Source organism: Triticum dicoccoides, chromosome 5A, assembly GCF_002162155.2.
Source record: "Triticum dicoccoides isolate Atlit2015 ecotype Zavitan chromosome 5A, WEW_v2.0, whole genome shotgun sequence".
Classification (NCBI taxonomy): domain Eukaryota; kingdom Viridiplantae; phylum Streptophyta; class Magnoliopsida; order Poales; family Poaceae; genus Triticum; species Triticum dicoccoides.
The window spans coordinates 112,887,359-112,900,711 of record NC_041388.1 but is presented as its reverse complement, the minus strand read 5'-3'; the positions used below and the strand labels follow the sequence as shown (position 1 = coordinate 112,900,711).

Genomic DNA, 13,353 nt, shown 5'->3' with positions numbered 1-13,353 from the left:
ATCAAGAGGGAGCATCAAGTGTTGATGGTCAACAAGACCACCAGTTTCAAGAAAAAGGGCAAAGGGAAGAAGAAGGGGAACTTCAAAAAGAACAACAAACGAGTTGCTGCTCAAGAGAAGAAACCCAAGTCTGGACCTAACCCTAAGACTGAGTGCTTCTACTGCAAGTAGACTGGTCACTGGAAGCGGAACTGCCCCAAGGATGGCAAGGTGAACACAGGTATATGTGATATACATGTTATTGATGTGTACCTTACTAATGCTCGCAGTAGTACCTGGGTATTTGATACTGGTTCTGTTGCTAATATTTGCAACTCGAAACAGGGACTACGGGTTAAGCGAAGATTGGCTAAGGACGAGGTGACGATGCGCGTGGGAAATGGTTCCAAAGTCGAAGTAATCACAGTCGGCACGCTACCTCTACATCTACCTTTGGGATTAGTTTTAGACCTAAATAATTGTTATTTGGTGCCAGCGTTAAGCATGAACATTATATATGAATCTTGTTTAATGCGAGACAGTTATTCATTTAAATCAGAGAATAATTGTTGTTCTATTTATATGAGTAATATCTTTTATGGTCATGCACCCTTGAAGAGTGGTCTATTTTTGTTGAATCTCGATAGTAGTGATACACATATTCATAATATTGAAGGCAAAAGATGCAGAGTTGATAATGATAGTGCAACTTATTTGTGGCACTGCCGTTTAGGTCATATTGGTATAAATCGCATGAAGAAACTCCATACTGATGGACTTTTGGAATCACTTGATTATGAATCACTTGGTACTTGAGAACCATGCCTCATGGGCAATATGACTAAAACGCCGTTCTCCGGTACAATGGAGAGAGCAACAGATTTGTTGGAGATCATACATACTGATGTATGTGGTCCGATGAATGTTGAGGCTCGCGGCGGGTATCTTTATTTTCTCACCTTCACAGATGATTTGAGCAGATATGGGTATATCTACTTAATGAAACATAAGTCTAAAACATTTGAAAAGTTCAAAGAATTTCAGAGTGAAGTGGAAAATCATCATAACAAGAAAATAAAGTTTCTACGATCTGATCGTGGAGGAGAATATTTGAGTAACGAGTTTGGTCTATATTTGAAACAATGCGGAATAGTTTCGCAACTCACGCCATCCAGAACACCATAGCGTAATGGTGTGTTCGAACATCATAATCGTACTTTACTAGATATGGTGCGATCTATGATATCTCTTACTGATTTACCGCTATCATTTTGGGGATATGCTTTAGAGGCTGCTACATTCACGTTAAATAGGGCACCATCGAAATCCATTGAGACGACACCTTATGAACTGTGGTTTGGCAAGAAACCAAAGTTGTCGTTTCTTAAAGTTTGGGGCTGCGATGCTTATGTGAAAAAGCTTCAACCTGATAAGCTCGAACCCAAATCGGAGAAATGTGTCTTCATAGGATACCCAAAGGAAACTGTTGTATACACCTTCTATCACAGATCTGAAGGCAAGACTTTTGTTGCTAAATTTGGATCCTTTCTTGAGAAGGAGTTTCTCTCGAAAGAAGTGAGTGGGAGGAAAGTAGAACTTGATGAGGTAACTGTACCAACTCCCTTATTGGAAAGTAATTCATCACAGAAACTGGTTCCTGTGACACACCAATTAGTGAGGAAACTAATGATGATGATCATGAAGTTTCAGATCGAGTTACTACCGAACCTTGTAGGTTAATCAGAGTAAGATCCGCACCAGAGTGGTACAGTAATCCTGTTCTGGAGGTCATGTTACTAGACCATGACGAACCTACGAACTATGAGGAAGCGATGGTGAGCCCAGATTCCGCAAAATGGCTTGAGGCCATGAAATCTGAGATGGGATCCATGTATGAGAACAAAGTGTGGACTTTGGTTGACTTGCCCGATGATCGGCAAGCCATCGAGAATAAATGGATCTTCAAGAAGAAGATAGACATTGACGGTAATGTTACTGTCTACAAAACTCGACTTGTTGCAAAAGGTTTTTGACAAGTTCAAGGAGTTGACTACGATGAGACCTTCTCACCCGTAGCGATGCTTAAGTCCGTCCGAATCATGTTAGCAATTGCCGCATTTTATGATTATGAAATTTGGCAAATGGATGTAAAGACTGCATTCCTGAATGGATTTCTAGAAGAAGAGTTGTATATGATGCAACCTGAAGGTTTTGTCGATCGAAAGGGGGCTAACAAAGTGTGCAAGCTCCAACAATCCATTTATGGACTGGTGCAAGTCTCTTGGAGTTGGAATAAACATTTTGATAGTGTGATCAAAGCATATGGTTTTATACAGACTTTTGGAGAAGCCTGTATTTACAAGAAAGTGAGTGGGAGCTCTGTAGCATATCTAATATTATATGTGGATGACATATGGTTGATTGGAAATGATATAGAATTTCTGGATAGCATAAAAGGATACTTGAATAAGAGTTTTTCAATGAAAGACCTCGGTGAAGCTGCTTACATATTGGGCATCAAGATCTATAGAGATAGATCTAAAACGCTTAATTGGACTTTCACAAAACACATACCTTGACAAAGTTTTGAAGAAGTTCAAAATGGATCGGGCAAAGAAAGGATTCTTGCCTGTGTTACAAGGTGTAAAATTGAGTAAGACTCAATGCCCGACCACTGCAGAAGATAGAAAGAAAATGAAAGATGTTCCCTATGCTTCAGCCATAGGCTCTATCATGTATGCAATGCTGTGTACCAGACCTGATGTGTGCCTTGCTATCAGTCTAGCAGGGAGGTACCAAAGTAATCCAGGAGTGGATCACTGGACAACGGTCAAGAACATCCTGAAATACCTAAAAAGGAGTAAGGATATGTTTCTCTTTGGTTATGGAGGTGATAAAGAGCTCATCGTAAATGGTTACGTTGATGCAAGCTTTGACACTGATCCGGACGATTCTAAATCGCAAACCGGATACGTGTTTATATTAAACGGTGGAGCTGTCAGTTGGAGCAGTTCAACAAAGCGTTGTGGCGGGATCTACATGTGAAGCGGAGTACATAGCTGCTTCAGAAGCAGCAAACGAAGGAGTCTGGATGAAGGAGTTCATATCCGATCTAGGTGTCATACCTAGTGCATCGGGTCCAATGAAAATCTTTTGTGGCAATACTGGTGCAATTGAGTTGGCAAAGGAATCCAGATTTCACAAGAGAACCAAGCACATCAAGAGACGCTTCAACTCCATTCGGGATCAAGTCCAGGTGGGAGACATAGAGATTTGCAAGATACATACGGATTTGAATGTTGCAGACCCATTGACTAAGCCTCTTCCACGAGCAAAACATGATCAGCACCAAGGCTCCATGGGTGTGAGAATCATTACCGTGTAATCTAGATTATTGACTCTAGTGCAAGTGGGAGACTGAAGGAAATATGCCCTAGAGGCAATAATAAAGTTATTATTTATTTCCTCATATCATGATAAATGTTTATTATTCATGCTAGAATTGTATTAACCGAAAACATAATACTTGTGTGAATACATAGAAAAACAGAGTGTCACTAGTATGCCTCTACTTGACTAGCTCGTTGATCAAAGATGGTTATGTTTCCTAGCCATAGACATGAGTTGTCATTTGATTAATGGGATCACATCATTAGGAGAATGATGTGATTGACTTGACCCATTCCGTTAGCTTAGCACTTGATCGTTTAGTATTCTGCTATTGCTTACTCCATAACTTGTACATGTTCCTATGACTATGAGATCATGCAACTCCCGAATACCAGAGGAACACTTTGTGTGCTACCAAACATCACAACGTAACTGGGTGATTATAAAGGTGCACTACAGGTGTCTCCAAAGGTACTTGTTGGGTTGGCGTATTTCGAGATTAGGATTTGTCACTCCGATTGTCGGAGAGGTATCTCTGGGCCCACTCAGTAATGCACATCACTATAAGCCTTGCAAGCATTGTAACTAATGAGTTAGTTGCGGGATTATGTATTAGGAACGAGTAAAGAGACTTGCCGGTAACGAGATTGAACTAGGTATTGAGATACCGACGATCGAATCTCGGGCAAGTAACATACCGATGACAAAGGGAACAACGTATGTTGTTATGCGGTTTGACCGATAAAGATCTTTGTAGAATATGTAGGAGCCAATATGAGCATCCAGGCTCCGCTATTGGTTATTGACCGGAGACATGTCTCGGTCATGTCTACATAGTTCTCGAACCCGTAGGGTCCGCACGCTTAAAGTTAGATGACGATCGGTATTATGAGTTTTGTGTTTTGATGTACCGAAGGTAGTTCGGAGCCCCGGATATGATCACGGACATGACGAGGAGTCTCGAAATGGTCGAGACATAAATATTGATATATTGGAAGCCTATATTTGGATATCAGAAGTGTTCCGGGTGAAATCGGGATTTTACTGGAGTACCGGGGGCTACCGGACCCCCCCCCCCCCCCCGGGGGAAGTAATGGGCCTATTGGGCCTTGGTGGATAAGAGAGAGGGCAACCAAGAGGTGGCGCGCGGCCCCCCTTGCCCCAGTCCGAATTGGACAAGGGAAGGGGGCGGTGGCCCCCCTCTTCTTCCTTCTCTCCACCTCCTCCTTCCCCCCTTCTCCTACTCCTACTAGGAAAGGAGGAGTCCTACTCCCGGTGGGAGTAGGAATGCCCCCTTGGCGCGCCCTCCCTGGCCGACCACCTCTCCCCCCTTGCTCCTTTATATACAGGGGCAGGGGGCACCTCTAGACACAAAAGTTGATCTATTGATCTATTCCAGCCGTGTGTGGTGCCCCCCTCCACCATATTCCACCTCGGTCATATCGTAGCGGCGCTTAGGCGAAGCCCTGCGTCGGTAGCAACATCATCACTGTCACCATGCCGTCGTGCTCACGGAACTCTCATGGAAAGCTCTGCTGGATCGAAGTTCGCGGGATGTCATCGAGCTGAACGTGTGCTGAACTCGGAGGTGCCGTACGTTCGGTACTTGGATCGGTCGGATCGTGAAGACGTACGCCTACATCAACCGCGTTGTGCTAACGCTTCCGCTTTCGGTCTATGAGAGTACGTGGACGATACTCTCCCCTCTCGTTGCTATACATCACCATGATCTCGTGTGGGTAGGAATTTTTTTGAAATTACTATGTTCTCCAACAGGGGGAGGCTCGGCCCTCTACTATGGCGCGCCCCGGGGAGTCCTACTCCCACCGAGAGTAGGATTCCCCCCTTCCATGTAGTAGGAGTAGGAGAGAAGGAAAGGGGAGAGAGAAGAGAAGGAAGGAGGGGGCGCCGCCCCTCCCCCTAGTCTAATTCGGACTAGGCCTTGGGGAGGGGGCTGCCCTAGGCAGCCCCCCCTCTCTCTCCCCTAAAGCCCACTAAGGCCCATATACTCCTCGGCGAATTCCCGTAACTCTCCGGTACTCCGATAAATACCCGAACCACTCAGAACCTTTCCGATGTCCGAATATAGCCTTCCAATATATCGATCTTCATGTCTCGAACATTTTGAGACTCCTCGTCATGTCCCTGATCTCATCCGGGACTCCGAACAACCTTCGGTACATCAAAACACATAAACTCATAATACCGATCGTCACCGAACGTTAAGCGTGCGGACCCTACAGGTTCCAGAACTATGTAGACATGACCAAGACTCATCTCTGGTCAATAACCAACAGCGGAACCTAGATGCTCATATTGGATCCTACATATTCTATGAAGATCTTTATCGGTCAAACCGCATAACAACATACGTTGTTCCCTTTGTCATCGGTATGTTACTTGCCCGAGATTCGATCGTCGATATCTCAATACCTAGTTCAATCTCGTTGCCGGCAAGTCTCTTTACTCGTTCTGTAATGCTACATCCCGTAACTAACTCATTAGCTACATTGCTTGCAAGGCTTATAGTGATGTACATTACCGAGAGGGCCCAGAGATACCTCTCCAACAATCGGAGTGACAAATCCTAATCTTGATCCATGCCAACTCAACAAACACCATCGGAGACACCTGCAGAGCACCTTTATAATCACCCAGTTACGTTGTGACGTTTGGTAGCACACAAAGTGTTCCTCTGGTATTCGGGAGTTGCATGATCTCATAGTCATAGGAACATGTACAAGTTATGGAGAAAGCAATAGCAACAAACTAAACGATCATCGTGCTAAGCTAACGGAATGGGATAAGTCAATCACATCATTATCTAATGATGTGATCCCGTTAATCAAATGACAACTCATGTCTATGGCTAGGAAACTTAACCATATTTGATTCAACGAGCTAGTCAAGTAGAGGCATACTAGTGACACTCTGTTTGTCTATGTATTCACACATGTACTAAGTTTCCGGTTAATACAATTCTAGCATGAATAATAAACATTTATCATGATATAAGGAAATATAAATAACTTTATTATTGCCTCTAGGGCATATTTCCTTCAGTTGATGTAGTCGAACGTCTTCACGATCCAACCGATCCAAGTACCGAATGTACGGCACCTTCGTGTTCAGCACACGTTCAGCACGATGACGTCCCTCGATCTCTTGATCCACTAGAGGGATGAGGGAGAGTTCCGTCAGCACGACGGCATGGCGACGGTGATGATGAAGTTACCGGCTCAGGGCTTCGCCTAAGCACTACGACGATATGACCGAGGTGTTAAACTGTGGAGGGGGGACCACACACGGCTAAGAGATTGTCTGTTGTGCTTTGGGGTACCCCCTGGCCACGTATATAAAGGAGGGGGGGAGAGGCTGGCAGCCAGGAGGGGTGCACCATGGGGGGTGTCCTACTTGGACTCCTAGTCCAAGTAGGATCCCCCCTTTTCCTTTCTTCCACCGGAGGGAATAGGAAGGAGAGGGAGAGGGAAAGGGAAGGGGGGCGCCGCCCCATCCGCCTTGTCCTATTCGGACTCCCAAGGAGGGGGCACGCGACCACCTCCCGTGGGCTTCCCTCTCTCTCCCTTAGGCCCATGTTGGCCCAATACTTCACTGGGGGTTCTGGTAACCCCTATGTACTCCGGAAAAATACCCGGATCACTCGGAACCATTCCGATGTCTGAATATAACCTTCCAATATATGAATCTTTACATCTCGACCATTTAGAGACTCCTCGTCATGTCCGTGATCTCATCCAGGACTCCGAACAAACTTCGGTCATCAAATCACATAACTCATAATACAAATCATCATCGAACGTTAAGCGTGCGGACCCTACGGGTTCGAGAACTATGTAGACATGACCGAGACACATCTCCGGTCAATAACCAATAGCGGAACCTGGATGCTCATATTGGCTCCTACATATTTTACGAAGATCTTTATCGGTCAAACCGCATAACAACATACGCTATTCTCTTTGTCATCGGTATGTTACTTGTCCGAGATTCAATCGTCGGTATCATCATATCTAGTTCAATCTCGTTATCGGCAAGTCTCTTTACTCGTTCCGTAATGTATCACCCCACAAATAACTCTTAGTCACATTGCTTGCAAGGCTTATAGTGATGTGCATTACCGAGAGGGCCCAGAGATACCTCCTATACTCGGAGTGACAAATCGTAATCTCGATCTATGCCAACTCAACAAACACCATTGGAGACACCTGTGGAGCATCTTTATAATCACCCAGTTACATTTTGACGTTTGATAGCACACAAAGTGTTCCTCCGGTATTCGGGAGTTACATAATCTCATAGTCAGAGGAATATGTATAAGTCATGAAGAAAGCAGTAGCAATAAAATTAAACGATCATTATGCTAAGCTAGCGGATGGGTCTTGTCCATCATATCATTCTCTAATGATGTGATCCCGTTCATCAAATGACAACACATGTCTATGGTTAGGAAACTTAACCATCTTTGATTAACGAGCTAGTCAAGTAGAGGCATACTAGGGACACTCTGTTTTGTCTATGTATCCACACGTGTACTAAGTTTTATGTCAATACAATTCTAGCATGAACAATAAACATTTATCATGATGCAAGGAAGTATAAATAACAACTTTATTATTGCCTCTAGGGCATATTTCCTTCAAGGTTTACTAGTGACATATTTCCAACCATACAAGTGTAGTGTGGTGAACAATTGCAATATTTATATTTATGATTATGATCATTAACGATATAATCTCATATATGCACGTTCGTGATATGTAGGTTGTTATCCAACTGCATCTATAACTAATACTCCACCCCAGGACTACTATCTAGTATGCATTCTGAAGTATTACATTCATGACAAGCAGAGCGTTGCAATAAGCAACATGATATAATATAGACAGCAAAGCTATCATCCAAGTGTGATTAATAAACCATCATTTTATCCTTGGTGACGACAATACAATATGTGTGTTTTGCCCCTTTCTGTTACTGGGATATATATTACCGCAAGATATGAACCCACTACAATGCACAACTTCCTCAGAATAACTACCCATCAAACTTGGCCAAAGGAGACAAATAAATCAGAGAGCATACAAAGCTATTCAACTACACAACAAAGAAACTTCAAAAGATTCAATTGATTTTAATGAAATCTGATCATAAAGTGACAATTCATCATATCGCGACAAACACAACACTGATTACATAATATGGTTCCCGGTCATGTAAGGCAGCTCACGAGAACATTGTATTGATTCACGCGTGAGAGAGAGGATGCCATCTAAGTACTGCTATGGACCCCAAGGTCCTAAAGGAGAAAATTTGCTCGGAGGGTTGAGGGTTTCAAGAAATATGGAATTTATAGGTGAAAGAATGGACGGAAGGTGGTGGCCAGGGGTATACGCGCCCACCCATCGCGGGTTAGCCCTAGGTCGCGCCACCCGACCTTGTGGGGCCCCTGGGTGGGCCCTTGACAGGTCCCGACACTTTCCGAAATCTTCTGGTCGCAAAAAAATCCTATTAAATCCTCAAGGTCTTTTGACCTCTGTAGATATGGATTTTCTGAAAACCAAAAACATGAAAAAAACTAGTTTGGGCACTAAAATTATTAGGTTAATCCAGAAAATAATATAAATTGATATAAAAAGTATCCAAACATGATATTATAATAGTATGAAACAATCAAAAAATATAGATACGTTTGAGATGTATCAGCGCCTAGACACATTGCCCGTGCTCGTGTGCACCTGCTATGCCCGCGCGTCCAGATAGGGATGTGGTATGTATGTTTGACATGCGCCTGACGTTTCGTAGGGTTGTTGTGCTATATGTGGGGGCACCGTTCTTATCCTCCCGCCGTGCTTTTTCTTTGCCCTCCCGCTTGTAGGTGATGCAAACTTCTTCCCGTCGATTGGTGGGGAGGTGGTACATCCCACACTACGATGTGCGTATGTGCCACGCCCATGTGCTCGTTAGCAACGCCGAGGGACCCGTCAACGAGCGTTGCCGGTGTTGATGGATAAAGAAGGCGATCGCGTGTCAGATCTATCATCGAGTCTGTGAGCGACGTGTTTGCCATTCTTCCGGCATGCGTGGTTACCTGCTCTTCGTGTGGCGATGCTACTCCATCCGCTCTCCACGGCGAGGCATTTTTGGCGTCGTGTTTCTTTGTAGTTTCTCGAGATTTATTTTCCGCCATGGTAGAGTTTTGAGTGTATTTATGATTTCGTTGTAACTTGAGACACTCTCACTGTTGAGGCGGGGTAACTTCTTCAACCTAGGTCGAACGGACCAAAAATCCCGAACGCACCGTCCTTTATTAGTATGTATAGATATGATATAATTAGGTCTGACTTTAATGTATAGTGATGAAATGCAATAGACTATAGTTCATACAAAGCAAAAAACATAAAAAGGTGCCTATACCACTTGCCACGAAAATACTAGACCTACGGGCGAGTTATCACGGGAAGAAGGTTACGGACATACGTGTCCCCTTCCTATTAATCCTCTGCCCCACCCTAATTTCCATTGTGGGCCACTATAAATCTAAACTAACCCCTGATATTTCTCCACATCAGCCCGTACCCTTCCTGTAACCAATTCTGTCCGTAAGTGTAGCGTTCCACGATGATGGTTGCGTTAGTAGTAGGTTAGTAGTGTCTTTGCCTTGGGTGACATGTGCTGTGAAGAATGATCATAAGAACATTATCATAAATTAATAGTATATGGGGTGGTCTTTATATAAAGAAAGAAAGAAAATCGAAAGTGTTTTTCTGCTCCCGAGTTTAAATGAACTTGGATGAACAGTAAAATCAAAAGAAAAAAAATGATTTCTTTTTGTGGTAACCTTTAACAAATGTTTTCTATGCTTGAAATTTTTGTCACGAAATGACTTTCGTGGAAGTCATGGCAAAAAAATAATTAAAAAAGTACTCCAAAATGCTTTCAAAAATAGCATTTTTGAAGTATTGATTTTGTCTTTTTTGCCACGACTTCCAGAAATGTTCATTCATGATAATTTTTTGCAAGCACATAGTACATTTGTCAAAGGTTACAAAAAAATCGGATAATTTATTTTACTATCTTTCCTGGTTTTACTGTTCACAAAAAGCATTTGAGCTCGTGTGCAAATTCTTCACGTCCAAAGAAAATTATGTTCTTCAACATCTGCCTTCTCCATTGGTCGACCTTCTTCTCGTCCCGTAGCACAAAAAGGCGCGCTCCAGCTCGCTCGCCGCTCCCAACACCACAACTTTTGTTTTTTTGAGAATCCCCAACACCACAACTTTTTGATCACTTCAAACGGGCGGAGCCAGAATGGTACAAAGAGAACTCGGCCTATTACCAGCCCATTTCTCATTCCCACTAGTCCACTACACTAACAAACCGGCCCATTACAGCCCAGTCCACTCCTCATTTCGTCAGTCCCTCACAGCACGGCCCGGCGACGCTATGTCACTGACGTTGTGGTCCTACTGCCTGCCCAAACGAATCCAACGGCCGAGACGCGCCCCATCCTCCATCCCGACCGTCCACCCTATAGGGTAATCAAACCACAAAGCCCGTGCCGCACCCTATATATTGCTCCCTCTTCCTCCTGGTCGAACCCTAGCCCAGCTGCCCACCCATTCCCCTCGCCGCCGCCGCCACTCCGCCGCCGCCGCCGCCGAGATGGGTCGCGTGATCCGCGCTCAGCGTAAGGGTGCGGGCTCCGTCTTCAAGTCCCACACCCACCACCGCAAGGGCCCCGCCCGCTTCAGGTCGCTCGACTTCGGCGAGCGCAACGGGTACCTCAAGGGCGTCGTCACCGATGTCATCCACGACCCGGGGCGTGGTGCGCCGCTGGCCAAGGTGACCTTCCGCCACCCGTTCAGGTACAAGCACCAGAAGGAGCTCTTCGTCGCCGCCGAGGGTATGTACACCGGCCAGTTCGTCTACTGCGGACGCCGCGCCACCCTCTCCGTTGGTAACGTCCTCCCGCTCCGCTCCGTGCCTGAGGGAGGCGTCATCTGCAACGTCGAGCACCACGTCGGCGACCGTGGTGTCTTCGCCAGGGCCTCCGGTGACTACGCCATCGTCATCAGCCACAACCCTGACAACGGCACCTCAAGGTACTGTTACCTTTCCTCTCACCCCTCTATCTAAAGTACATGACCATGGTTAGATCTGACGTTCTCCTGGTAGTAACTGTCACTAGATTTTATGTATGTGATTTGCTGTAGGAAATGATTAAATGCTCATAGTTTGATCTGAATATATGTTCGTTCACTGCTTCTCATGGGTGATTTAGATGCTCTTTAATTGATTAAAGATTGGAAACCTTAAATGTGTGTGCTTCATATGCTTGTTAATCTATCAAAGACAAATTCTTAGGAACTCATTCTGTCGTTGAGCCTTGAGATGTCTCCTGTTCATTGTATAATCTGCAGCTGTTACCATATGCTTGCTCTTCTGTTAACCTAGAATTGTACATGATATGCTTTCTTCTGTTATCCTTGAACTTGTCATGATATGCTTTATCTTCTGTTATCTTGTTAGACATGTGATCTCTAACTATATTATCCTGCTTCTGTCTTCAGATTGGCTTACCGTGCTTTAAGAATTATGATCACTAGCGTTTACATATACGTGGACCATTTCTTGTTATCATTTCCTTGTCAGTACGAGATCATATGTGTATCTTTGGTTATGTTGCCTGATGGACTGATGCTTTTGATGAATTCTTCTGCTGTACAAATATTTAGACACAGTTACTCATGTTCTGTTTATGCAGGATCAAGCTCCCCTCTGGTGCCAAGAAGATTGTCCCAAGCAGCTGCCGTGCCATGATTGGTCAGGTTGCTGGTGGTGGCAGGACTGAGAAGCCAATGCTCAAGGCTGGTAACGCCTACCACAAGTACCGCGTGAAGAGGAACTCCTGGCCTAAGGTGCGTGGTGTGGCCATGAACCCTGTGGAGCATCCCCACGGAGGAGGTAACCACCAGCATATTGGTCACGCTTCCACTGTCCGCCGTGATGCACCACCTGGCCAGAAGGTTGGTCTCATCGCTGCCAGGAGGACTGGTCGTCTCAGAGGCCAGGCTGCCGCCTCTGCTGCCAAGGCCGACAAGGCCACTTAGAGCTATCGTTGCTGTTTATCTATGTTTGCTGCCTCTAGATTACCCGTCAAGGACATGTATTGCAATATGGATGTCGTTTTTGCTCGGTACTTTGGTAACGTGGTGATATTTGTTATCAGTTTTCGCTGTCGTGGTCTGGATTCGTCGGTCCACATAAAGAAGATTGTGCTTGGATATTTGTTTGTCGAGTTGCTTGAGTTTGCCCCTGGCGCATATTTTTGTTTATTGTTTCTGTTTTAGTTTAGCTCTATTGCTGGAGCTCTAAACGTAGTTTTGTTTGGTCGAGTCAAACAGGAGGATGTTTGCTATTATCTCGTGGTTCTTTGGAATTTTAACCCAATGGGTGATGCATATATAAATATACCTGCTTTTTACATCGCTTACCCAAAATCACCCGTCCAGCAAACTGAGGTAAATGTAAATTTGTTCTGAGAACGTGGTGATGTAAAACGGCCGCCCACCGTGCGAACGCCAACTGCCTCTATGTACTTAGAGCATAGTGTAAATTTGAAAATTTGAAAATTCAGGGTGGGCCGATCGGGTTCCTAGGCGTCGATTTCGGTTCTTTCGGCGCAAACTGGCCCATTTTTTAACCAGTTTCGGTCGAAATTGACCCACCATTGACGTTGATTGATAAATTTTGGCCCATAGTGTAAATTCAACATAAGCTATTTCTTTATCACATAATTCATCATAGAAAATCAATAAAAATCAAATAGTTCAACAAATAAAACTCATTTCATCACACGTCGAGCTAGGCGTTGTCCTTGAGCCTTCGTAGACGCTACACCAGATCCTGCTGCAGTTGTTGATGCACCTATAGGTTTCGAATCTCCTGATGCATAGTGAGGAA

At 44.5% G+C, this 13,353-nt stretch overlaps 1 protein-coding gene across 1 annotated transcript; it reads left to right on the top strand.

The window, feature by feature from the left end:
- The first annotated feature begins 10,980 nt into the window (after positions 1–10,980).
- Positions 10,981–12,688, top strand: LOC119299854 (60S ribosomal protein L8). Its single transcript, XM_037576992.1, has 2 exons — positions 10,981–11,492; positions 12,155–12,688. The coding sequence occupies exons 1-2, from the start codon at positions 11,053–11,055 to the stop codon at positions 12,498–12,500; spliced, it is 786 nt and encodes a 261-aa protein (XP_037432889.1). The 5' UTR covers positions 10,981–11,052; the 3' UTR covers positions 12,501–12,688.
- Positions 12,689–13,353: the final 665 nt, after the last annotated feature.

Excerpts from the sequence above, each read along its gene's own strand:
- LOC119299854 (XM_037576992.1), top strand. The coding sequence starts at position 11,053 with ATGGGTCGCGTGATCCGCGCTCAGCGTAAGGGTGCGGGCTCCGTCTTC. Across the intron at positions 11,493-12,154 it reads CCTGACAACGGCACCTCAAG|GATCAAGCTCCCCTCTGGTG; the intron begins GTACTGTTACCT and ends CTGTTTATGCAG.